Genomic DNA, 24,218 nt, shown 5'->3' on the forward strand with positions numbered 1-24,218 from the left:
AGGAACACACAGAGGGAGGAAACAGCTTCCTAGGGATGCTTTTGTGTATGAAGGTGTGCTGGTGGGCGCCTTGGTTCTCCCTAGCCAGGCATGTGGTAATGAACGGCGCTCTCAACTCTAGCATCCGATCAGCGCATGGCTGATCCAACATCTCCTCTGAAAAAGCAGACGCCTGCTCTACAGAGACCTTCCCCGCGCAGCGCAATCTCTCTGTCATGCCTTTGGGTTGCCAGAGCAACCAGGATTTTGTTCGTGCACCATTGTTAGATCCATACCCAAGACAACCAGAGACCCCATTTCAGACCGCACAAGCCCCAGTGGGAAAAACCAAAAGTAGTGATGCATGGAAGTCACGCAAAGGAGGAGAGCAAATGAACCATGGGAATATTGAACATGTACCCTTCATCAACAGTATTTGCCAAAGACATTCATACAATTGGTATTATGGTTTTCTCCTCAAGATGAACTTCTATTGTTCATTTCTCACACTCATCCCCTTCTCCCCACCTATCCCTGACAGGGTAACCCTCTAGAAAAACATTTGCAACATACCATCAATGTTTTCAAGCTTCCAAGAATGAAGAGACTCGATTTGGCTCTAGTAATCGTCACATTCATCCGCTGTCGACTGGCCAAAAACCTGAGAATAAGAAAAAAATACAGACATGTCTTTTCTTTTTTTTTTATAGGAGTAAAACAAACTGAGACAATTAGGAATATACTGATCTGCAACTAAAACAAATGACCTCAAGAAAAGGGAAAAGCATGACTGCCAAAAGAACAAACTAATTTTCGGTAATGTTCTTTCTGGTGGATTATCTATATAACAGCACATTTCTCACCTTAGAATAGTCCCCAGGTGCCAGACTGGATCCACAGAAATTCTAAAGCAGTGCCCCGCATGCCACCAGGTAATGTCGTGCAGCTCAGTGCTGGATCCATACTGCCCCGGAAGCGACTACGTTTAGCCACATTTAAGCTAAGCACCACCCTGCACAGATATCAGTTTCTTGTCTTTTTATTTTCCATGCCCTGAGGCATGGAGCATAAACAACTGCTGGTAACAATGTGGGGAATACAAACATGGGACCTTTTTAGAGGATTTTAAAAAAGTAAGCCACTACTTAGAAAGGAGAAGTAGGTCTAGATGCAGTTTCTTCAGGGAGAAGTCGAAGTGGAGAGTGCAGAGGATCCCTGCTGGAGTCTTGCAATCAGAATCTGAAGAGACCCTAAATAGCCCTGAAAGGGGGATTGGTCACCTAACGAGGTAAGCACCTATCAGGGGAGGGCTCTGACGTCACCTGCTGGCACTGGCCACTCAGATGCTCCCAGATTTCACTGTCAACTTGGAATCCAACATGGCAAAATCCAGGGATCCTCTGGAGGAGCTCTCAGCACCACCCCTGGGGGTGGTGATGGAGAGGGGAGGGGTCAATCCCCTTTCCTTTGTCCAATTTAGTGCCAGAGCAGGGAGTGGAGGTCCCTGAACCGGTGTAGAGTGGTTTATGCAAGGAGGGCACCAAATGTGCCCTTAGAAGCATTGCCAGAGGCTGGGGGAGGCTACCCCTCCCAAGCCTGTAACACCTATTTGCAAAGGGAGATGGTGTAATACCCCTCTCCCAAAGGAAAACCTTTGTTCTGCCTTCCTGGGCTTGAGCTTCTCAAGCAACAGGAGGGCATAACCCTGTCTAAGGTGGCAGCAGGTGGGGCTGCCTGGAAAACCTCAGAAGGCTTTAATGGCAATAATGGGGGGTCATTTAAGCAGCCCCCAGAGTGCAAGGAATAATACAAACAATGCTTGCAAAAACCTTGGGGTATGATTTCAATACGTTTGATACCAAACATGCCTATGTTCGGAGTTACCATTATCTAGCTGGATATAGGTGGTAACCTATGTCCAGTAAACGGGTAAAAAGGCATCCCCGCATTCACGAAGTCTGGGAAAATGGTCCTGGAGGTCGTGGGGGCACCTCTGCTAGTGTAGGGGTGCCTCACACACAGGTACTTTCCACCCTGCCCTCAGGGCTGAAGAGCTGAAGAGCCTGCCATAGGGGTGACGTATAAGTGACCTGGTGCAGTGTAAATGGCAGTGTAAGGGTGCTTGCACCTTTTCACGCAGGCTGCGATGGCAGTCCTGCAGAAGCCTTTGCATGGGCTCCCTATGGGTAGCAAAAGGTATGCTGCAGCCCATAGGGATCCTCTGGAACCCCAATGCCCTGGGTACCTAAGTACCATATACTAGGGACTTTTAGGGGGCACCAGTTTGCCAATTGTGGGTGAAACACTGGGTTACCAGTATGCAACACAATTTAGGAGAGATAGCATAATCACTGGGGTCCTGATTAGCAGGATCCCAGTGAACACAGTCAAGCACGCTGACATCAGGCAGAAATTGGGGGAAACCATGGCAAAAAGATGGTATTTTCCTAAATGAGTCTTCTGTCATTTCACATCACAAATGGTGAGGGAATTTTCTCGCTAAGGTTGAAAGAATAAAACAAACAAAAAAAAGCAATATGCATTATTAACCCTGTTGGTGACAGAGGAAACATTCACCTTCAGCTTCAACCATCAATGCTTCAGACTGTCAATACACTCATTTCTCAGAAACTGACCCTGGCCTTGCAGGCCACTCGTCTTCACCTTCAGGTACGACTCAGATGCTCTGCATCTTTCAAAATAGCAAACATTTTAGTGCCAATAAACCATTACGCAGATTTGATATTTATTTAACACAGTGTCAAGGATAGATTTAGAATATTTCCACATTCATTTGTAATCTCTAAGCGTTTTGTGCTATAATTGTACATATGTTTGCATTAGACTGACAGCTAATAAAGCCTTGTAAAGGACAATGCTAATTACCCTGGTAACACCTCTTTGTAACGTGAAAAGCTGTAGATTCACATGCTTTGCTTACTCTTGACACCTAGTGCTGGGCTCCGACATTACAACTTGTTTTTCTTGAAAGAAACTGAGTCACAGAATTGTGTGAGGTTCCTCCCTTTGACTATAAGGTGCATGGCATCGGCTCCACCCTAGACTGTTTTCACTCAGTCGGTGAAAATTGGAAGTGGAGAGTAAGACCAATTTGAGGTTATCTGTGCCCTGTAGGTTGGTAAATAGTGTATAATAAAAACTTGCTATAATCAGACTTCTCGGGAGGTGGGTGGGCACATGTGACTCTACAGCACTACATGTTACAAACAAATGATTACAGGGTGAGTAATATATTCCATTCTTAGCATGTGTGGCTGTAGATACACATGCTTTTCATCAACTGTAATAATTATAAGGGGGGACCCTTTGTTCCTAGGAACCCGGGTAGGTGATATATAGAAACAATGGTTCCTCAGAGGAGGCAAAAACAGCCTCCCCTTCCTTGACAAATATCCGTTTGATACCAGTGCAGATTCCTTCTCACCTGGTTCCAATTCGATCATACATAAACATGTAATACAGTAATGAGGATGTACTCAGGCAGACCCTTTTTGACGTGCAAGCACCAAACGGTTAGGGCAGGAAATGACTACTTTCTAAAAAATGGCATTTTCAGAATTGGGACTTAAAATACATCTTTACTATTAAAGAGGGGTTTAAATTACAATCCTTTAGACACCAAACTTGACATCCTTACTTGCGCCCAACCAAAAGTTAACTCTTATTAAATGTAATAAGGTAACCCAATGCTGTCCTATGGGACGGGTAGGCCCTACAGTAGTGAAAAATGAATTTAAGAGTTTTCCACCACCAAGACAAGTAAAAGTAAAAAAGTACATGTCAAACTTTTTAAATACACTGTACACTGCTTAGGGTCTTCTCTAGGGGTGACATATGCAATGCAATGGAGGTTTAGGCCTGGCAAAAGTTTTATTTTGCCAGGTTGAAATGGCAGTTTAAAAATACACATACATACTGCTACGGTAGGAAAGACATCTTTAAAAAGAGCTACTTAAGTGGGTGGCACAATAAGTTCAGCAAGTCACCTAGTGGCTGAAGAGCCCCGACTTGGGCAAAACCAGTCCTAGGGTGAATGTGTTCTGGTTCAGGGAGGGACTGTCCTGCAGTTCGCAGTGGACTGCTGCCATACAAAGAGAAGTCAAGACAGATCTTTAAACATGGCTGGGTCCAAGCTGAGGTGACTTTGTGGGAGTAAAAAGATGGACGGACTGAGATTTGATTCCAAGCGATTGCCAGTGGCTGAGATTAATTCAAGCATTCCATCCATCACCTTGTTGATTTTGGAGGTCCACTAGTCGCATTTACTTTACAGGCCCTGTGTACATGCAGTACCACTTTACTAGGAACTTACAAGTAAACTGTGTGCAAGCCAATTTTAACATGTTTAAAAGAGTGCACATGCACTTTAGCACTGGTCAGCAGTGGTAAAGTGCAGAGTCCTAAGGCCAACAAAAACAAGATCAGCAAAGATGGAGGAGTAAGACAAAAAGTTTGGGGGAAGACTACCCTAAGGCTGACAGCTCTAACACGGACAGCTCTCTTCCACTTGGCCACACAGCATGCATGTGTAGTGGGCCTATGTGCCTCCCGTAGTATGTCATAATCTTCATGCATGTTTAGGTAGACTTCATGCATCGGCTCGCTAGGTTGAGCTGATTGCGATCTGGGTACCTGATCCAACCCTGTTACTGGGTGAGGAGATCCAGCCTAACCAGTAGCCTCTCATGAGGGCAGATGGACATCTCCAATGGCATTGAGCACCAGACTGCATGGCCGAAATTAGGGTCAGAATGATGACCGTCACTGACACCTGCCTCATCTTTCACACCACATCGGGAATGAGAGGGGGAAAAGTGTAAGGAAATATCTCCGACTAGTGTTGACTGTGGACGTGGTTACCTGGAGGCGAATCTTGAGCATTTTGATTTTTGTAATGTGGCAAAGAGGTCAACAGCCGGGATTCCTTAGCTTTGGAAATACCTATGGAAGACTTGCCAGTGGAGTTGATACTTGTTGACATTTCCTGCTTAACAGCTCAGCAAAGTTGCTGTCCATCCCTAGAAGGAGCTGCGCCAGGAGATAAATTGGTGCAAGATCTCTAATGCTAGCACAGAGAAGTGGGGAGTAGTAGGCACCCGTTTCTGTATGTAATACATAGCAGTCATGTTATACATCCTTACAAGGACCACATTGCTGCAAACAAGCGACTAGAAGGTTTTAAGGGTAGTTGAGTGGCCATCATCTCTAGTTGATGGGTTCTCCCTGATGAAGTAGGATTCAGGTGCCTTACAAAATGAAGCTGCAAAGATGCACACCCGATCCAATATGCAATGCATCAGTGGTAAAGTTCACCTGTGGAAGAGGGTCCAAGAAATGCCTGCTGAGCAACAGGTTGTTGGTGTTCCACCACTGCAGAGGGTGCTAAGTGCTGGACTTTATCAACACCAGATCTTATGAGTGACTCTCTGCTTGTGACTACTGTCTCGGGAGGTACTGCTGGAGTGGGTGCAAGTTTAATCTGTACTGCAGCATAATAGCTATGAAAGATGCCATAGTAAACAAAAGCTTCATTACAGTTCTTACAATCAAAAGAGGAGTGGATTGAAAAAGAGGCAGTGAATGCTGAGATGCCATCACCCTCTCCTGCTTGGGGTATACTTTACCTATGACAGCATTTAACACTGAGCCCAGGAAGGACTGAATCTGTTGGGATTGAAGGTGGAACAACTTTGCATTTACAGTGAAGTCTAAGACGCGAAACAATGCTAAAGCTGCCTGAGGTACTGTTGTCTACTACTGCTCTTGATCAGACAGTTGTCAAGATATGGCTAGAACTCCTGCTCCGCGCAGACAAGTGGCCACCACCGCAAGACACTTGGCAAAGACATTTAAGCCGTGATAAACCAGAAGGGTAGTACTGTCATTTGGTAGTGACTTCCACTTAGCACGAATTGAAGATAATGGTGATGGGCGGGGTGGACAGGAATGTGGAAATAGGTGTCCTTGAAATCTAACTCTGTTGTTAAGTCTTCCTGAGGAAACAGTGGGATGACATTGTGCGGGGTTGCCATGTAAAGTGATCCAACATGATGTATCAACTGAGAGACGTCAGGTCTAAGATGGGCCTGAGGAAGCACTCTTTCTATGGAATGAGGAAATACATCTCCTTGCTCCATTGGTGTTGTGGTTTCAGCTGCACTGGACTATTTTGAAGAAGTGCTCTGAACTTCTTGAAAAATGGTGAGGTGATCTTAGCAGAGGGTGCGTCAGCGTGGTGGTGCACTACTTGTATCAAAGACAATCTGAGGTTAATTCTTACCAGCAAGAGTGAAAGTCCTTTAATCACTTCACAACTCATTCAGTGCTTGGGAGTAGAGGCTCTTACCACAGCTGCCTCCAACCCTACCCTTAACATTGTTGCTTTTGTACCCACCCCTAGAGTATCCTCTGACTGCCTAGGACCCATGCAAAGCCTGTTGTTGGCGCTGGTAGCATTACGCCTCACCCAAGGGTATGGGTGCGATTCTGCCCCTGGAGTGAGGTCTGCAAAAGTGGCCCTTGTCGTGGCAGACTGCAAAGCGCCCATGGATTTCACAATCTCTTTGTCCTTGATTTTCTCCAACGTTTGGTACACCCAAGGACCAGCGTGAATGGTACGTTAAGCAGGTGTTGTTGGACCTCCAGTAGAACTCAGAGGCACAAAGACATGCATTGCGGTGGGGCCAGATGCTTGTATTCATAATGGAAGTAGCAGAATGCAATGTCCAACAGATATCCGTGCTAGAAATTACCTCTTCTTCCTCAACTAGCTCCTCAACCCTCTTTCGGTACGTCTCAGGAAGAAAGCAGCACTTGGGCCTTAATCTTCTCGCATTTATACCTGATGTACCATCACAGCAGACCCACTGAAATGACGATTTACCATAAGTGGGGTGGTTACAGCAACCGCTACACATTTGCCTAAGGTGTCAAGGAGCTTACGCTCCTTATCTTGGGCGTTCATCTTTAGTTTGGTGGTGCATCTTCAGTTTCTTAGGCAGACACCCGCTTCCTTGCCATATGGACCACTAGAGAGTTGGAGGACGTGGCATCTAATGTAAAGGGGTAACGTGGAGAAGCTTTTAACTTATTTTTGAACTGTAGTGTGACCACTGTGGCCTTAACAGGGCATGCCCTTGAGCAAGGGGAGGAATTGCACAGTGCGTTCTGTCTTCAAATAGGATCGCCAGCATGAAGTCATCCTCGTCATGTACAACATGCATTTTGACCTTATGATAGCAGGCTGCTCTCTGAATAACTATATGATACACAGTGCTATCATCCTGCAGTGATGGTTTGGCTATGTAAGGCTCTAGGTCTGGATCGCCTGCATGGTTGGTGCTTTCATCCCAAGGGTTAGCCCCATTCCCCGCAACAACAGGTTGAGCGCGAGGGTCTCATTTCCCATATGGGATACCTGGTCAGGAAAAGAACGGACTGACCTCTCAGGAGATTCTGGTGGAGGTGGCAAGTATGGCCTTGGTAGTGGTGTTGGAGGTGAGGGAGGAGGTGGGTGATAATGCCTAGGTGTGGGAGGCTATTGCCCAGTCCTCATGTTTCTTAGGTAAACAATGCCACAATGCACTGAAGGTGAGTTACTCCTTGAGGTTAGTCTCCTTTTCTTGAGAATTGGGGCAACATGGTTAAAGGCTTCCCAGGGGCAGCATGGTTGAAGGGGCAGATTAGCAGACATCTTACCAATACTTGTGTGTATTAATAGCTGCTTTTGCCTGGTGTCTAGTTCCTCAGCCAAATGCAAAAAGAAGAAAGAAGAAAGAACAGATGATGGATGGAGTGCTGAACAATGCAAACATTCACCCCCAGTCACAAAGATCTGGGTTTAACCCATCGTTTTTTTGCTCACCACGCCACCCCAGTTTGGACCCAGCCATATGCAAATCAATCTTGACCCTGTTCCTCGTTGGAACAGTTCAGCCCAAACTGCCAAGCTGGGTCTTCCCTGGACCGGAAACAAGCATCCTAGGACCGGTTTAAGGGTATCACCCTTCATCAGCTAGGCTAGCTTGAATCCAGCAGCGCAGTGAGCACGGGACCCACATCTGGGCATACCCTTCCCCAGCCAGTCACTGTAGAATTTGGGCTTTGACCACCCTTAATCTCGGCATTGACTAGGAACTCTGTTTCAGAGGAGCCGTCTACATCGATTTTTCTTCTGTAGGATGAGAAGTGACAATCAGGAATGGGAACTGATCAATGTACCGAACCCTCCTTGCACAGTCTGGAGCAATCAGAAAGTGCAGCACCGAATCGTCGCACACTAATCTGTATGTGAGCGGGGCTAGTGGATACGCAGACAGCAGAGCCTTAAAGGAGCACAACATGAAGGCATCGCCCAGAGAACCATCAAGCTGGAAGTGTTTGGCACAAAACCGAGGAAACGTCCTGTTCTAGGACGGGGTTAATGCTCCATGAACGAAAATCCAAATCTGGAAAAGACTGCCTCTAGCACCTACGTGAGAGGGGCTGGGAGCATCACACAGAGGTGGCTTGTGAGGAGAAACATCACTGGGAGGATTTCCTGCTGCTGTGCCTGTTTCCAGAGGAGACCGGCCTCCCAACATAGGGTCTACAACACCACCCTGCACTGCCAGCCACCAATATAGAGCACAGTGCCATCCGAAAGAATCTGGAAGTTGCCCCTGATGCAAGAGAGGATAGCCATCAGGGTAAGAAGTATCATATACAGCTTGAGTACATACATGTGTAGGTGTTGCTCCAACAAAGGCCAGAGGCCCTGTGCAATTTGACCGTGCGCAGCATGGGGGTAGGTGCACTACCCCCCACTGGCAGTCAACCCAGTATGCAGCCACGCAGGGGTTTGGGTGCATGGAATGGCCTTCAGCAAGGCCCAGCGGCCAACCCATCGCTGACAGCCAACTCCAAGTTGTGCACTGCCTTTGACACTTCCTGCAGCCTCCCACAACATTAAAAAAAATCTGGCGGTGCCCCTGTTTCTTCAAGGGCCATAACCACCACGAAACCACGTACTTAAAAGAAATTCTAACATTATGCGGGACATACTGCTAGGAGCAATGAATAATAAATCAGCGGCTTTGGCTGCTCATTTATCATTTACTTTTTTCTGGGATTTTCTTTTTGCCCTCTCTCCTTTGTTTTAAAGACGTCACCATGGGATGGGGTCCCCAGGGCATCGCAGAAGCCTTTGGAAGGGGGGGAGAGGATTGAGGAATCTGGCCCCCAGGTGGAGAGCCATGTATCACCCTCCCCTGTAAAATACAATGCTCCCCGTCCCACCGGGCCATGGCCCATCCCAGGGTGTTTGTATGTTTGAAGTGTGATTGTAGGGTGAACTAAAAGTACGCTGGTGAATGTTTAGAACAGATTTTCTGAAAAATGGAAGAGAATGACACCAGATAAACAACAAGGGATATAGAAAAAACGGTAGAGAGCCCACATTAGTGACTGTGCAATGGTAGTGCTTCTTACAAACCTAAAGATAGGTGATTGTTTGCCTTCACTCATATTGACAAGGCTTGGAAGCAGATGGCACATGGATTCAAAGGCTTGCACTGATTAGGACCTTTTTATTTTAGGTTTTGTATTATTCCAATTATGGTACATTAAATGCTATGTATGTTGTGTTTCAAATAACTGTTTAAGAAACCGGCACCTGGTGCATGCCTGTGCACTGTAGCCACCTTCCAATCAAGGTCCCCATAAAACCACCTGGTGTGCATGCATATTAAAAGGCATCACTGTCTCGTGGGAGAAGGATTAAATCTTAAGAAAGAGGGGTCCAGAGTTAACTTAAGTGGCTCAGAAACCATGTATAATAATTACTTTTTTTTTGTAAGCCATCGTCTCCTCCTTTCTCTAAGATAATGCCCAAGAGGGCCAAACGTTTATGTTTAACCTCAGCAAAGGCAAGAGGCAAATCAAAAGTTGTTAATGTGCCAGGACCTAATTGACCTCATTGCTAGGACCATGACCCACCGTCTTTCCAGTTGGCATGACTGAAGTCTTCAGGATTCAACTTGTGGGCAGCGGGGGAAAATCAGCAACCACTCATTCAACATGGAGAACTTGTTGGATCCTCCTCAACCATCATCATCATCCATCAGTACAAGATGGGGATGATCACAGTCAAATTGTTCAGTGCTATCCAAGCGGTGCCTGGCACACTCCAGCCTTCTTCCCAGTCAATGAAGACTATTTTAGACTTGCAACGTGAGAGCTTTCAAGCAGTGCAATCCGCAGGCAGCTAACTCAATTTCCTCAGGTCTCAGCTAAAGCACAAGACAAAAGACTTCAGGAGAAAAAACAAGTTTGTCCCTTAATACACAAATGAGGCCATTAAGTCCCAATTACTTTCTAGGGGTTCCATCATCTTCCTCTGTTAAATCTCAGTAATTTCACTCCACTCTACTGGGTGCAGGCTTTTAACAATCGACCCATACCACCAAATGTTTGGGTCCTCTTGCCAGCCTCATTCACGAGTATCCATGCCAACCCAGCCCAATAGCTTGAGAGAATTATCCACTTATTTGTGTATTCTCTTAAAGCATGCTCATGATTGGGGGGGGGGGGGGGGTATCAGCATGCTAAGCTACATAATGTTAAATTGCATTGATTGACATAATAGACATAAAAGGTGAAATCAAACTTCAAGCGTATATACAACCAAACTGCATGGCATATTAAACAATTAAATAATATATATGAGTAGATAAAACCAGAAGCAAAAGAGGAAGGCAAGAGAAGATTAAGTGGAAACGTGGAAAAACTGGAGGAGAGGAATGATTTATTGGTCAAGAGAAAAGTGAGTCAAGCAGGTTAAGATGTGACTACCGGCACAGACAAGGTAGTTTAGGAGTAGAATATCAGTGGCACTGTAACCGGAGAAGTGTGACAGAGAGAAGTGCAGGGTGGAATGGTATAGCTGATAAGGGGGGCGAAGAGAGAGGGAGCGAATTTCTGCAGACAAGTGGAAGAGGTTCAGAACAGTTGATGTACTCCAACACAACATGAGATTTTATTGAATTGGTTAATTACTATAGGAAAGATGCATAACCAGTCAAAACTGGAAACGCCAAAACTAAATAGCTGTATGACAGACCTTAGCTCCGACAACAGTGAGTGTTCTCAGCTAGTTCCTAGACTGGGTATGAATTCTCTCACCGAGGTTGAGCAGTGTCAGTTTTTATCTGCACCATCTACTGCGATTGGAAATTGTTAATGGAGGAAAAGCTACTCACATGGGTAAGACTGTGCATGTACCTGAAAAGGTCAAGGATGAGGGTGTCATTTAGCTGCTCCTTTTGTTTGTTTAGTTTTAAGGGGAAGCTATGTAGTGCCATCACTTGTGTCACTGCATTCGATGATGACTAACGTGGGATGTAATGACAGAAGGGCATTCTATGCTGGTGGCCGAGCAGATCGGAGTATCTGTGCAAGCTGGGAGTATTTTCTGGAGATTAAATACAAGAACCGTAGTTCCAGTTCGTCCGGCCTATTAGAGATCATCTCTAAAAACTACAACTGCACGAATGCACTGGGAAAAAGAACAGTATAAGAGCATTTGTGGAAAAACGTGTAAAACCCTAGCGGACATACCCAATGGAACCCTGACAGCTGTTTGCTCGGACACAGGTCACAATGATGCAATCTTTCTGGCGTCCCTGGAAACCATCCACTGTGTCAACTTCCCCATGCCTGAAAGGAACAAACAGCACAATATTACTTAGTAATAGAACCAAATTCCTCACTTTAACAAAGCGCAACAATGACCATCATATATGTATGACCTCAAAGCTAATGCTAAAGGTAAGAAACTTGAACTTTTCCATCACAAAAGATGCCCCAACTCCATAACGTTGTTTCTTCTCACTGGGAGGATTTCCTCTGTCTGAATATGACTAACCTTGAGCGTGGCTGGGTACTGTTTGCACGGACGTGAGCTTATGAATGGTAGAGAAGGGACAGGGTGTTTGGATGCCATATATGGAAAATGTCACTTACCCAGTGTACATCTGTTCGTGGCATGAGACGCTGCAGATTCACATGCTGTGCATATCCCGCCATCTAGTGTTGGGCTCGGAGTGTTACAAGTTGTTTTTCTTCGAAGAAGTCTTTTTGAGTCACGAGATCGAGGGACTCCTCCCCTTTCGGCTCCATTGCGCATGGGCGTCGACTCCATCTTAGATTGTTTTCCCCCGCAGAGGGTGAGGTAGGAGTTGTGTATATAGTAATAGTGCCCATGCAATGGAGTAAGTATGTATGTACATAATGTGATGAAAAGTGTTATATTTACAAATGTACAAGTTTTTTTTTTTTTTTTTTTTAAATCAACTTATAACGGCTACAGGCTCCCGGGGAGGTGGGAGGGCGCATGTGAATCTGCAGCGTCTCATGCCATGAACAGATGTACACTGGGTAAGTGACATTTTCCGTTCGATGGCATGTGTAGCTGCAGATACACATGCTGTGCATAGACTAGTAATCAGTTATCTCCCCAAAAGCGGTGGTTCAGCCTGTAGGAGTTGAAGTAGTTTGAAATAATGTTCGTAATACTGCCTGTCCTACTGTGGCTTGTTGTGTTGTTAACACATCCACACAGTAATGTTTAGTGAATGTACGAGGCGTAGACCATGTGGCTGCCTTACAGATTTCTGTCATTGGTATGTTCCCTAGAAAGGCCATGGTAGCACCTTTCTTTCTAGTTGAGTGTGCCTTTGGTGTAATAGGCAGTTCTCTCTTTGCTTTAACATAACAGGTTTGAATACATTTAACTATCCATCTGGCAATGCCTTGTTTGGATATTGGATTCCCTGTATGAGGTTTTTGGAAAGCTACAAACAATTGTTTTGTTTTGCGAATTTGTTTGGTTCTATCAATGTAGTACATTAGAGCTCTTTTTATGTCTAATGTATGTAATGCTCTTTCAGCTACAGAGTCTGCATCTGGAAAGAACACTGGAAGTTCCACCGTTTGATTTAAGTGGAACGGTGATATAACTTTTGGCAAAAATGTGGGATTTGTGCGTAGAACCACTTTATGTTTGTGTATTTGTATAAAGGGTTCCTGTATGGTAACGGCTTGTATTTCACTTACTCTTCTGAGAGATGTGATAGCTATTAGGAAGGCTACTTTCCAGGTTAAGTATTGAATCTCACAAGAGTGCATGGGTTCAAATGGTGGACCCATGAGTCGTGTTGATACAATATTGAGGTTCCACGAAGGAACTGGTGGTGTTCTTGGTGGGATGATCCTTTTTAGACCCTCCATAACTGCTTTTATGACTGGGATTCTAAACAGTGAAGTTGAATGTGTAATTTGCAGGTAGGCAGAAATTGCTGTGAGATGTATTTTAATGGATGAAAATGCTAACTAAGACTTTTGTAAGTGTAGTAAGTAGCTTACAATGTTTTTATCGGACGCGTGTAATGGTTGAATTTGATTATTATGTCTGTAATAAACAAATCGTTTCCATTTATTTGCGTAGCAATGTCTTGTAGTAGGTTTTCTAGCCTGTTTGATGACCTCCATACATTCTTGTGTAAGGTCTAGGTGTCCGAATTCTAAGACTTCAGGAGCCAGATTTCTAGATTTGAGTGTCTGATCTGTTGTTTGTGTTGAGTTAACAGATCTGGTCTGTTTGGTAGTTTGATATGAGGCACTACTGACAGGTCTAGTAGTGTTGTGTACCAAGGTTGTCGTGCCCAAGTTGGTGCTATTAGTATTAGTTTGAGTTTGTGTGCCTCCTTGTTTGTTTAGGTAATACATTGTTGTCATGTTGTCTGTTTTGACAAGAATGTGTTTGTGGGCTATTAGTGGTTGAAATGCTTTTAATGCTAGAAACACTACTAGTAGTTCTAGTTGATTTATATGAAGTTGTTTTTGTTGAGCGTCCCATTGTCCCTGGATGCTGTGTTGGTTGAGGTGTGCCCCCCACCCTACCATGGAAGCATCTGTTGTGATCACGTATTGAGGCACTGGGTCTTGGAAGGGCCGCCCTTGATTTAAATTTATAGGATTCCACCATTGAAGCGAGGTGTGTGTTTGGCGGTCTATCAACACTAGATCATGAAGTTGACCCTGTGCTTGTGTCCATTGTGTCGCTAGGCACTGCTGTAAGGGCCGCATGTGTAATCTTGCGTTTGGGACAATGGCTATGCATGAAGACATCATGCCTAGAAGTTTCATCACTAATTTTACTTGATAGTGATGGTTTGGGTGCATGCTTTGTATTACATTTTGGAATGCTTGTACCCTTTGTGGACTTGGAGTGGCAAATCCCTTTTTTTGTGTTGATTGTCGCTCCTAAGTATTGTTGTATTTGACACGGTTGTAAGTGTGCTTTTAGGTAGTTTATTGAGAACCCTAACTTGTGAAGGGTTTCTATGACGTATTTTGTGTGTTGAAGACACTGTTTCTGAGTGTCGGTTTTTATTAACTAATCGTCTAGATACGGGAATACGTGTATGTGCGGTCTTCTGATATGTGCCGCTACTACTGCAAGGCATTTTGTAAATACCCTTGGTGCTGTTATCCTAAATGGTAACACTTTGAATTGGTAATGTACTCCTTGGATTACAAACCTCAAGTATTTCCTGTGTGAAGGATGTATGGGTATATGGAAGTATGCATCCTTTAGATCTAATGTTGACATGTAGTTTTGTTGTTTGAGCAAGGGGATCACGTCTTGAAGTGTTACCATGTGAAAGTGATCTGATTTGATGTAAAGATTTAGTGTTCTGAGATCTAAGATGGGTCTCAGAGTTTTGTCCTTTTTGGGTATTAGAAAATACAGGGAATAAACACCTGTTCCTTTCTGATGGTTGGGTATGAGTTTTATTGCCTCTTTTTGTAACAACGCTTGGACTTCTAGTTGTAATAGATCCAAGTGTTGTTTGGACATGTTGTGTGTTCTTGGAGGCACATTTGGTGGTAATTGTAGGAATTCTATGCAATAACCATGTTGGATAATGGCTAGGACCCACGAGTCTGTAGTTATTTCTTCCCAATTTTTTTAATAATTGGTGAGTCTCCCCCCCCCCACTGGTGTTATGTGTTGGGCATTTGTGACATTGAAGTCACTGTTTAGTTTGTGGGGTCTTTGGGCTTTGGAATTTACCTCTAGTTTTAGGGAACTGTCCACCTCTATATTGTCCCCGAAAGCCTCCTCTTTGATACTGGCCCTGGTATGTGGGTCTGGCTTGTGAGGTTGAGGGTTCTGTGTTTTGGGCTCGAAATCCCCCTCTAAAGTGTGGCTTTCTAAAGGTGCCTCTGATCTGTGGGGAGTAGAGCGCGCCCATGGCTTTGGCCGTGTCAGTGTCCTTCTTTAGCTTCTCTATAGCTGTATCCACCTCCGGCCCAAACAACTGTTGTCCATTAAAAGGCATACTAAGCACAGCCTGTTGGATCTCTGGCTTAAATCCGGAGGTGCGGAGCCATGCGTGTCTCCAAATAGTGACCGCTGTATTCACAGTTCTGGCGGCTGTGTCCGCTGCGTCCATTGCCGACCGTATCTGGTTGTTTGAGATACTTTGGCCCTCCTCCACCACTTGCTGTGCACGCTTTTGAAACTCCTTGGGAAGATGTTCAATGAAATGCTGCATTTCATCCCAATGAGCCCTGTCATATCTTGCCAATAAAGCCTGTGAATTAGCAATGCGCCATTGATTGGCTGCCTGTGCTGCAACTCTTTTCCCAGCTGCATCAAACTTTCAACTTTCTTTTTCGGGTGGTGGTGCATCCCCAGAAGTCTGTGAGTTTGCCCTTTTGCGTGCTGCGCCTACTACCACTGAGTCAGGTGTTAGTTGCTGCATGATGTACACAGGGTCCGTAGATGGAGGCTTGTACTTTTTTTCCACCCTAGGTGTAATGGCTCTGCATTTGACGGGGTCTTGAAACACTTGTTTTGCGTGTTTCAACATCCCTGGTAACATCGGCAGACTCTGGTACTGGCTGTGTGTTGACGACAAAGTATTAAATAAAAAGTCATCCTCAATAGGTTCAGCGTGCAGTGCTACATTGTGAAAAGTAGCTGCTCTGGACACCATCTGCATGTAAGCAGTACTGTCTTCAGGTGGTGACGGTCTTGCCGGGTAGCAGTCTGGGCTATTGTCAGATACTGGTGCATCATATAGATCCCATGCATCTGGGTCATCCTGGGTCATACCTGTGTGCGTTGGAGATTGCATCATAGGGGGTGTTGCAGTTGGTGATAGTTGTGGTGAGTGCTGTGGAGATGGTTGTGGTGAAAAACGTGGTGGAGTTATTTATTTCGCCACCTTTGCTTTTGACTGTTTCTCTGTAATTTTGAAAGCAAGTTTCCTTTTCATTTTAATAGGGGGAAGAGTTCTTATTTTCCCTGTATCTTTTTGAATATGGAGCCTTCTTTGTGTATAGTCTGGCTCCCCCATCTCTAATTCTTGTCCAAATTTATGGCCTTGTAGTTGTGCTGAAAGGCCTTGTTCTTCTGAATAAGCACTTTGTTTCGGCTCCGATGCTGGGTGTTTCGGGACCAAAACTTTTTCCACAGTCTTTTTCGGCTCCGAAGCCACCTTTTTCGGTTGCCGATCTCTCGGTGCCGACTTTGCTCGGAGCCGGTATCTCGGTGTCGAGTCTGGTCGGAGCCAGTATCTCGGTGCCGAGTATACTCTGTGCCGGTATCTCGACCGGAGTCGGATGTCTTCGACACGTGTGTGCCCTTTTTCGGTGCCGATGGTTGGTCACCGAGTTTACGGGTTAAGCCATGTTCTGCCGGCGGTGGCGTCCCCTGGGCCATCATGATTTTGGCTTGAGTTTTGGCGTGAGTTTTGGCTGCGGCAGGTTTACTCACGGTTTTCGCCGGCTGCTCACTTTCGGCCTCGTCCGAGTCGGCAATGGAGAAAGTCTCCTCTTCTTCGACGTGGTGTCCTGATGGCGTCGATGCCATTTGAAGCCTTTGAGCTCTCCGGTCCCGTAGCGTCTTCTTCGACCAAAATGCCCGACAGGCCTCGCAAAGTATCCTCTTTGTGTTCGGGGGACAAACACAAATTACAGACCAAATGCTGATCTGTGTAAGGATACTTATTGTGGCATTCGGGGCAGAAGCGGAATGGGGTCCGTTCCATGAGCCTTGAAGACGCACGCGGTCGGGCCGACGAGGCCCCGCCGGGGGATAGAAGCCCCGAAGGGCTACCGAAGCTCTTCTTTTATTCAGTGTCGATCTGCTATAACTAACCCGATACCGAACGCAAACAATACCGTTGAGTTTTCCGAGGTTTAACTAACTTTCCGAACCGAAACAGGGAGCGAAGAGGAACACGTCCGAACCCGATGGCGGAAAGAAAACAATCTAAGATGGAGTCGACGCCCATGCGCAATGGAGCCGAAAGGGGAGGAGCCCCTCGATCTCGTGACTCGAAAAGACTTCTTCGAAGAAAAACAACTTGTAACACTCCAAGCCCAACACTAGATGGCGGGATATGCACAGCATGTGTATCTGCAGCTACACATGCCATTGAACACCCAACACTAGATGGCGGGATATGCACAGCATGTGTATCTGCAGCTACACATGCCATTGAACACCCAACAATAGATGGCGGGATGTGCACAGCATGTGTATCTGCAGCTACACATGCCATTGAAAATATATATATATTCCAGACCATTTTATATTCCCCCTCCTCCCCCTCAGTTTCTGGTGGAGAAAGTCTATGAAGATGCATTTTGAATACCTTGGCCAGCCCCTCCTGAATTTTAAAAGCAGTATCCCCTTTGAGAGGGCATCAGTTCCCACCACCGAGCCCCACATCCAAGCGCTGACATCCAAAGACATATATGGGGTGCAAGTTATAGTTATCTTAGGGCATGAGTTATAGTTACTTGAAATAACTAACTATAACAGGTGCATTTCTATGGTTTTGTACATTTAAAACGTGAGCCTAACTATAACTTCCCTGTAACATTTGTTTTTTCAGTGAATATATATATATATATTTTTAAACGTATAGTAATCTTCATTGCTGTATGTTAATACAACCATCTGTGGACAGGCCCTGCGGTCAACTCCCTATAGCCACCCAACCTTGCGCCGCGAGAGAGAGAGAGAGAGAGAGAGATTGAGAGAGAAAGCGATTACTTAGAATGAGATTTCCAGACAAACCGGAAAAAAAAAAAATATGTGAATTAAAAAGAGTGAGATCACCTTTCAGTATGCAACTTAAATATTCATAGTTGAAAAGAAACTAAAGCAGGAAATGACCACAGACTCACCTAGACTAGAACCCTTAATCTTTGGTGTGCATGTCTAACACCTTAACCACTAGGCCAGAGGTGACTCCTTACTGTGCAATGTCCAGACCTAGCTATGACATTCAACCCATAGATTTTGAGGGGAAAAGAATTCAATGTTCCATCACTGGGAATGTTTAACAGTGAAAGCATTGGAAAATACACACTGCCAAGCGATACTAGGATTTGAACTTTCAGCCTTTTAAATGACAGCAGAAGACCTTCACCATTAGACCTGGATTGACTCTGTTCGGCTCTGCAGCAAAACACAACTATAATATTCTTAACAAACATCTTGCTACTCTGACTCTTTGAAGTAATTGTATGGTGAGACCATTGCAATAACAATCTCTCTCTCTTTTCCACCCCTTTATGGGACGGAAGAGAGAGAGAGGGTAACAGGACCATGCGAGGAGCCCGAAGGCCCCGCAGCTCTAGTTTACTCCTCACGTCCTGTGGGAGGCAGCATTGCTCCCATAAGCTCCCTGCTTGTGGGAGCAATGTTTTCATCTGTTTTCCTGCACACATTTGCTCGCAGGGAAACAGATGAAAACGTCACTTTCGCAAGTGAGAGCTGTTTGACTAGTCTTAAACCGTCTCACAAACAACAGAAGAGCGCACACATGACACACAAGCTGTTGCATTAACCTCCTTTCCACATAATGCTAAAAATCTAAACATCAACCATTTCAACTTCTACAAAATCAATGAGACCCAAACACTGACCTGATCAACAACTTGTACTACAATCATACTGTATTCCCATGCAACATATCTGGGTGGCATTCATTCACCCTTCTCCATGTCATATGTTGCCTTTTGAAGCATTCCCTCCTTGCTTAAGGCCATTAAACAATTTGAAATGGAAAGTACCTCAATTAATATTGCCAACACCTTCCTCTATACAAGAAAATTATGCACCTCTTTAAAAAGCAGGAAATCCTCCACTTGTTAAAAAAAAAAAAAAAAAAAACTGAAACTCTACTACCCTATCACACATTTACCATTCAATGGCAACATCTTAGAAAAAGCAGTTGTACTTCAACTATGGCCTCACATTTACCACCACCCTCCACAGCAAAGAGGCTGTCATCAAAGACGCAGCACAGAAAAGGCTGCTGTACAGTAAGCAGTCCATGACTTATTTCATGTCCCTCAAGTAGGGAACATCACCTTCTTGTGTTGATTTATTTATCAGTGACCTCCAATAACCTAAGCTACTAGGCAATTTTCACTAAACAAGTTCCCTGCACTGTTTCTTCCAGACCATCAAGGCCGTTTCCCAGTGGATCTACACCACCCCTGGAGGTAAACAATTACTCCCAATGATAACCAAAATATTCCCTACACTGGAACATGCAGGAATTTACTCTCTCAGAAGTTTTAGAGTCTTTAAATGAGGTCTTTGTTTTCTCAAAGATCGGAATAACACAATCAGTCATTGGGCCAAAGACAACCCAAGGTATCCTCAGCACACAACATTCACCACCTCAGCTCTTGCTTCCAGCTCATCCAACCCTAGATGTCGGCCATATGCAGCAAAGGAAATAGGACAAAAAAAATGTTTTTTTCTGTCCTTGTAGAAAGTTCATCCTATATCTTAAGGCAACCCTCTCCCTTCCACGTAACCATCTCGACAGTCCCTCGACATCTATGCAGACTCTGCTCTCCTAATTCAGGTGATAAAGACGATGCAAGTATGCAGCTATCCAAGTCTCCAACTGAAGAAAATACCTTCCATCCTGCCAACTTTCGCTCTTTGGTAAAAGATTTATTGGTCTCCTTAATTTTTGGAGTGGAAAAAACATTCTATATGATATTCCAGACACTATCCTGAGCCAGCAGAAGGTAGTTTTCTATGCTGTGGCACGCCTAATCACTGTCCACAATACCCTCATATTTACAATTGCACGATGGTACCAGTCTGCATTAAATTTGAATTTGTTGTATCACATCCTTGGCCTTATCACATAAGTAAACCGGACAGACTGGCCAACGATTTTGCAATCCACCACTTTGGCATCACCCACCAAAGAAATGTAACCAATAAGGACTTGACTGAAACAGGATTTTTATGCTGTGCTTTCTCTGTAATGACCTGTCTCTGCAACAAAGACATTCACCAACACTACCCAAATCAGGTAAGGACCTCAAAGCATTTCCACTTCCAGCAATGTCTGCCACTCGCACTGGTCTTAAAGACTTCTTAACTTATACTGACTTAAGAATGGTGCCCAGTTTAGGGGGAAAGAAAAGTGGGCAAACACTAGTCAATAACTCCACTTGTAGAGAGTCATCTTAAAGCACAACAGAATACCGTCATGTTATATCCAGTAGCAAGGAGTCGAAACAAAAAGCGATTTTGCTCAGTTCCATGGATAACTGAAACAACAAATTGATAATGGCCAGCAAGGGAAAACTATCTATTATCAGAAGTGCTCACCAGTAAGTCAAATAAATGAAAGAAATAGACTGACATCTTATGCAGCTTTCAGGCTACGCAGGTGTCTGAAAAAGACATTAAAAGATATACAACTACAGTCATCTGACAAGGGATCCTAGTGGTTACTATCGTGCTTGGTACACCTTTAGACAAGGAGTTCTAGCGCAACACTTTAGAAGATCCAATATAGATGTGTGAATCAATAGTAAGATCAAATGCTGCTGTACATTCAGCCTAGCTTTCTCACTCCATCATCAACCCACATAAGTTTGCTGCTGCTAAACTGCCAGAAGGCAATACATGAGTCTGATGTAGCTCAGCATCAACAGTCTCGCTTTTACCGGTTAGGCACACCAAACTCCCTGGCAAGCTCCTTAATGATCATGTTCTTTTGGGCACGGTAGGGCGTTATAATTCCAATGTTATGAAAGCCCATATCCTTCTTCTTGTCCTTCAGCAACTTAATGAGTGTAATCACCAGTTTTACTTCTTGGAAATTGGCGTAGGATGATCTGAAAACAGGAAAATAAATACTTCAACACACTGAGTACATGAACTCTAAGCTTTTATTCACATCATGTGTCTGCGCATCCAGTCATCGACAGCCAACCTCTGGTATGTGTGTCATTTTAGTTACACAAAAAAGTACTCCAACGTGTACCTCTACCTCTCTAAGAATATCCAGCCATGGGACACCTTCTTGATTTTTGCTTCCTCCCTAACCAAGAACATTGTTTCCTTGTGGGTGCAAATCTAGCCCTTAATGTAATTTGAGTCACTTTCACGTTCAATAGCAAGGGTACTGCTGTTCTCCAGCTGTGCCACCCTTTACCCGTCACTCTCCTGTATGGGCATTACCAGTCATAAAATATCACTTCCCAAGATGCCTCCTCATCTATAGAACCTCACTTTCCCATGCGTGGCACTACTCCAATAACCTCCGCCCTCTACATTTCTCTGCCAAAGAACTTGCACTCCATGACTGCACCACTCACAGCCATGGACCTCAACCCCTGTGTATGACTCTCTGACAATGAAACACTCATGCTGCAGCCCTCATACCCCAAAGGATTAAAATTAGATTTTTGGAGGGGAGGGAGGGTGTAAAGAGTCCAAAGGAGGAAGGAAGGATCAATGGATAGCTGGGTTAAGGGGAGGAGCAGATGGGGAGATGAGAGTAGAGGAGATAGAGAGACCAAGAGGCAAAATGTGTGTGGGTCAGAAAGAGTCTGAGGTTTTGGGGAGAAGGGGGACCAAAGTAGGGAACTGGGGAAAAGTGGGTAGGGCTAGGAGAGACAAGCCTAAAGGGGGTGAGGCATGGGGAAAAGGAAGGTGTCAAGAAGGGTAAATGAAAGGAGCAGTTGAAAGGGTTGCACTGACATACCAGAAGGGGAGGCCGGGATAAGGGGAGAGGAGGGATGGGTCTACGAAATATCAAAGGGAAAAAGAGGAATTGGTCAAGGAAAACCAAAGGGGAAGACAGGTAATGAGAGACTGGGTGGGGAGCTGCAAAAGAACTGAGAGTGAGGGCACAGGGAAAGGGAGAGACCACAGTGGGGATCAAGGCTAAAGCAGACTAAGTGGAGTGTGGACAAGGAGACACTAAAGGATGTAGAGAACTTGTAAAGACCTGAGAGAGCCAGGCAACAAGGAACCAAACTGGAGCAAGGGCAGAAGTGACCAAAGGAGGAGCGGGAGCAAGAGACTGAGGGAGGGAGCAAGGAAGTCCGAAGTAGAGAGAAAATAATATAAACGACAAAAAGGGTAAAGGTGACAAAGGGGGACAAGACAGTGCAACGGTTGTGGTGGTAGTGGGGTCAGATGGGGTTAGCAAGAATGACCAAAGCAGGTGACGGGGCAAGGAACAAACCCGCAAGGGAAGGGATAAAGATGATAAAAGTGAGGGATCGTATAAAGATTAAAGGGAAGGCATAAAGAAGATAATAGTGAGGGTAGGAACAAAATAGATGAAAAGAGAGGGTAGGGATAAAGACTATGAAAGTGAGAGCAGGGATAAAGACTACAAAAGTGAGAGTAGGGATAAAGACTACGAAAGTGAGAACAGGGATAAAGACTACAAAAGTGAGAGCAGGGATAAAGACTACGAAAGTGAGAGTAGGGATAAAGACTACGAAAGTGAGAGTAGGGATAAAGACTACAAAAGTGAGAGCAGGGATAAAGACTACAAAAGTGAGAGCGGGGATAAAGACTACAAAAGTGAGGGTAGGCATAAAGACTATGAACGTGAGAGTAGGGATAAAGAATATGAAAGTGAGAGTAGGGATAAAGAATATGAAACAGCGATTAGGGATAAAGTCTACAAAAGTGAGGGTAGGGATAAAGACTACAAAAGTGAGGGTAGGGATAAAGACTACAAAAGTGAGGGTAGGGATAAAGACCAAAAAAGTGATGGTAGGGATAAAGATGATAAAAGTGAGGGGTTATATATAAACAATAAAAGGGTGGGAAGGGATAAAGACTATGAAAGTGAGGGTGGGAATAAAGACTAACAGTGAGGGTAGGGATAAAAGTGAGGGGTTGGATATAAACAATAAAAGGGAGGGGAGGAAAGGAAAGGGATAAAGACTAAGAAAGTGAGGGTGGGGATAAAATACATAAAAGTGAGGTAGATTTAAAGACAAGCGTGAGGGAAGGGATTGTTAGAAACTAGGGTTTCTGGTTGGCTGGGGTATGCACCTAACTAAGCCAGGCAGAACACGCCACTCTAGTCAGGGCGAGGGAGTTACACACCGAAGATAACCCCTGCTCACCCCCTTGTTAGCTTGGCACGAGCAGTCAGGCTTATCCGAGAGGCAACTTGCAAAGCGTCTGCACAACACACACAACATGTGACACAATAAATACATCACAAAGGAAACACAGCAACAAGTTATATAAAAATAAACTGTATTGCATAAAACATCATCAGACCACCACATGACATGTACCAGAAATACCCTGCTACACAAGCAGTTGTCAGAACATCACACAGGTTTACTTGTACTCTGCGTAAGTTAGCAGTAGTCAGGTAAACATAGAGGGTATTGGTATTCTGCAACACAAGCAGTAATTAGGTTGTCATTACCACCAAGAAGGTACATGTCAGAATAAACAAATTAGAAGAAATGCCAAGACATCATCATGAATGCACATAGAGTGAAACATTCTGCATAGGTCATAAGATTACCAAAATAAATGCACACATCAGGAAAACATTTCTATAGGGCATATGTCATAAGTATCCCCTGTACTGTAAGCCAAGGAGGTAGGTTCCAGGAAGGCTGGGCTGGCACAGGACCTCTATCGGGGGTTTCCTCACCGTCCTGCCAGCCCTAAAATATTGCCACCACAGCATTACCAAGAGGGGCTTACCTTCTGCAAGCAAGGCTCCCACAGCTTCTGCTGCAGCAGGCGGGGGAAGATTTCTCCCAGTCTGAGGTGACGTCCTGGTCCAGCTGACCATAACCATGCGGCACAGCTGCTTGGCTCTGGTGGCTCTCTGACCTACGAG

At 44.8% G+C, this 24,218-nt stretch overlaps 1 protein-coding gene across 4 annotated transcripts in view; it reads right to left on the minus strand.

The window, feature by feature from the left end:
• SETX (senataxin) overlaps positions 1–24,218 on the minus strand; it is a 419,011-nt gene that overhangs the window by 9,603 nt on the left and 385,190 nt on the right. For all 4 annotated transcript variants that reach the window (XM_069237106.1, XM_069237104.1, XM_069237107.1 and 1 more), the window contains 3 exons: positions 21,049–21,219; positions 11,596–11,694; positions 553–640 (listed from right to left, as the gene is read on the minus strand). In XM_069237106.1, coding sequence (XP_069093207.1) covers positions 553–640; positions 11,596–11,694; positions 21,049–21,219 — 358 coding nt within the window. The remainder of the gene's footprint in view (positions 1–552; positions 641–11,595; positions 11,695–21,048; positions 21,220–24,218) is intronic.

This window comes from Pleurodeles waltl, chromosome 6 (genome assembly GCF_031143425.1).
Source record: "Pleurodeles waltl isolate 20211129_DDA chromosome 6, aPleWal1.hap1.20221129, whole genome shotgun sequence".
NCBI classification, from domain to species: domain Eukaryota; kingdom Metazoa; phylum Chordata; class Amphibia; order Caudata; family Salamandridae; genus Pleurodeles; species Pleurodeles waltl.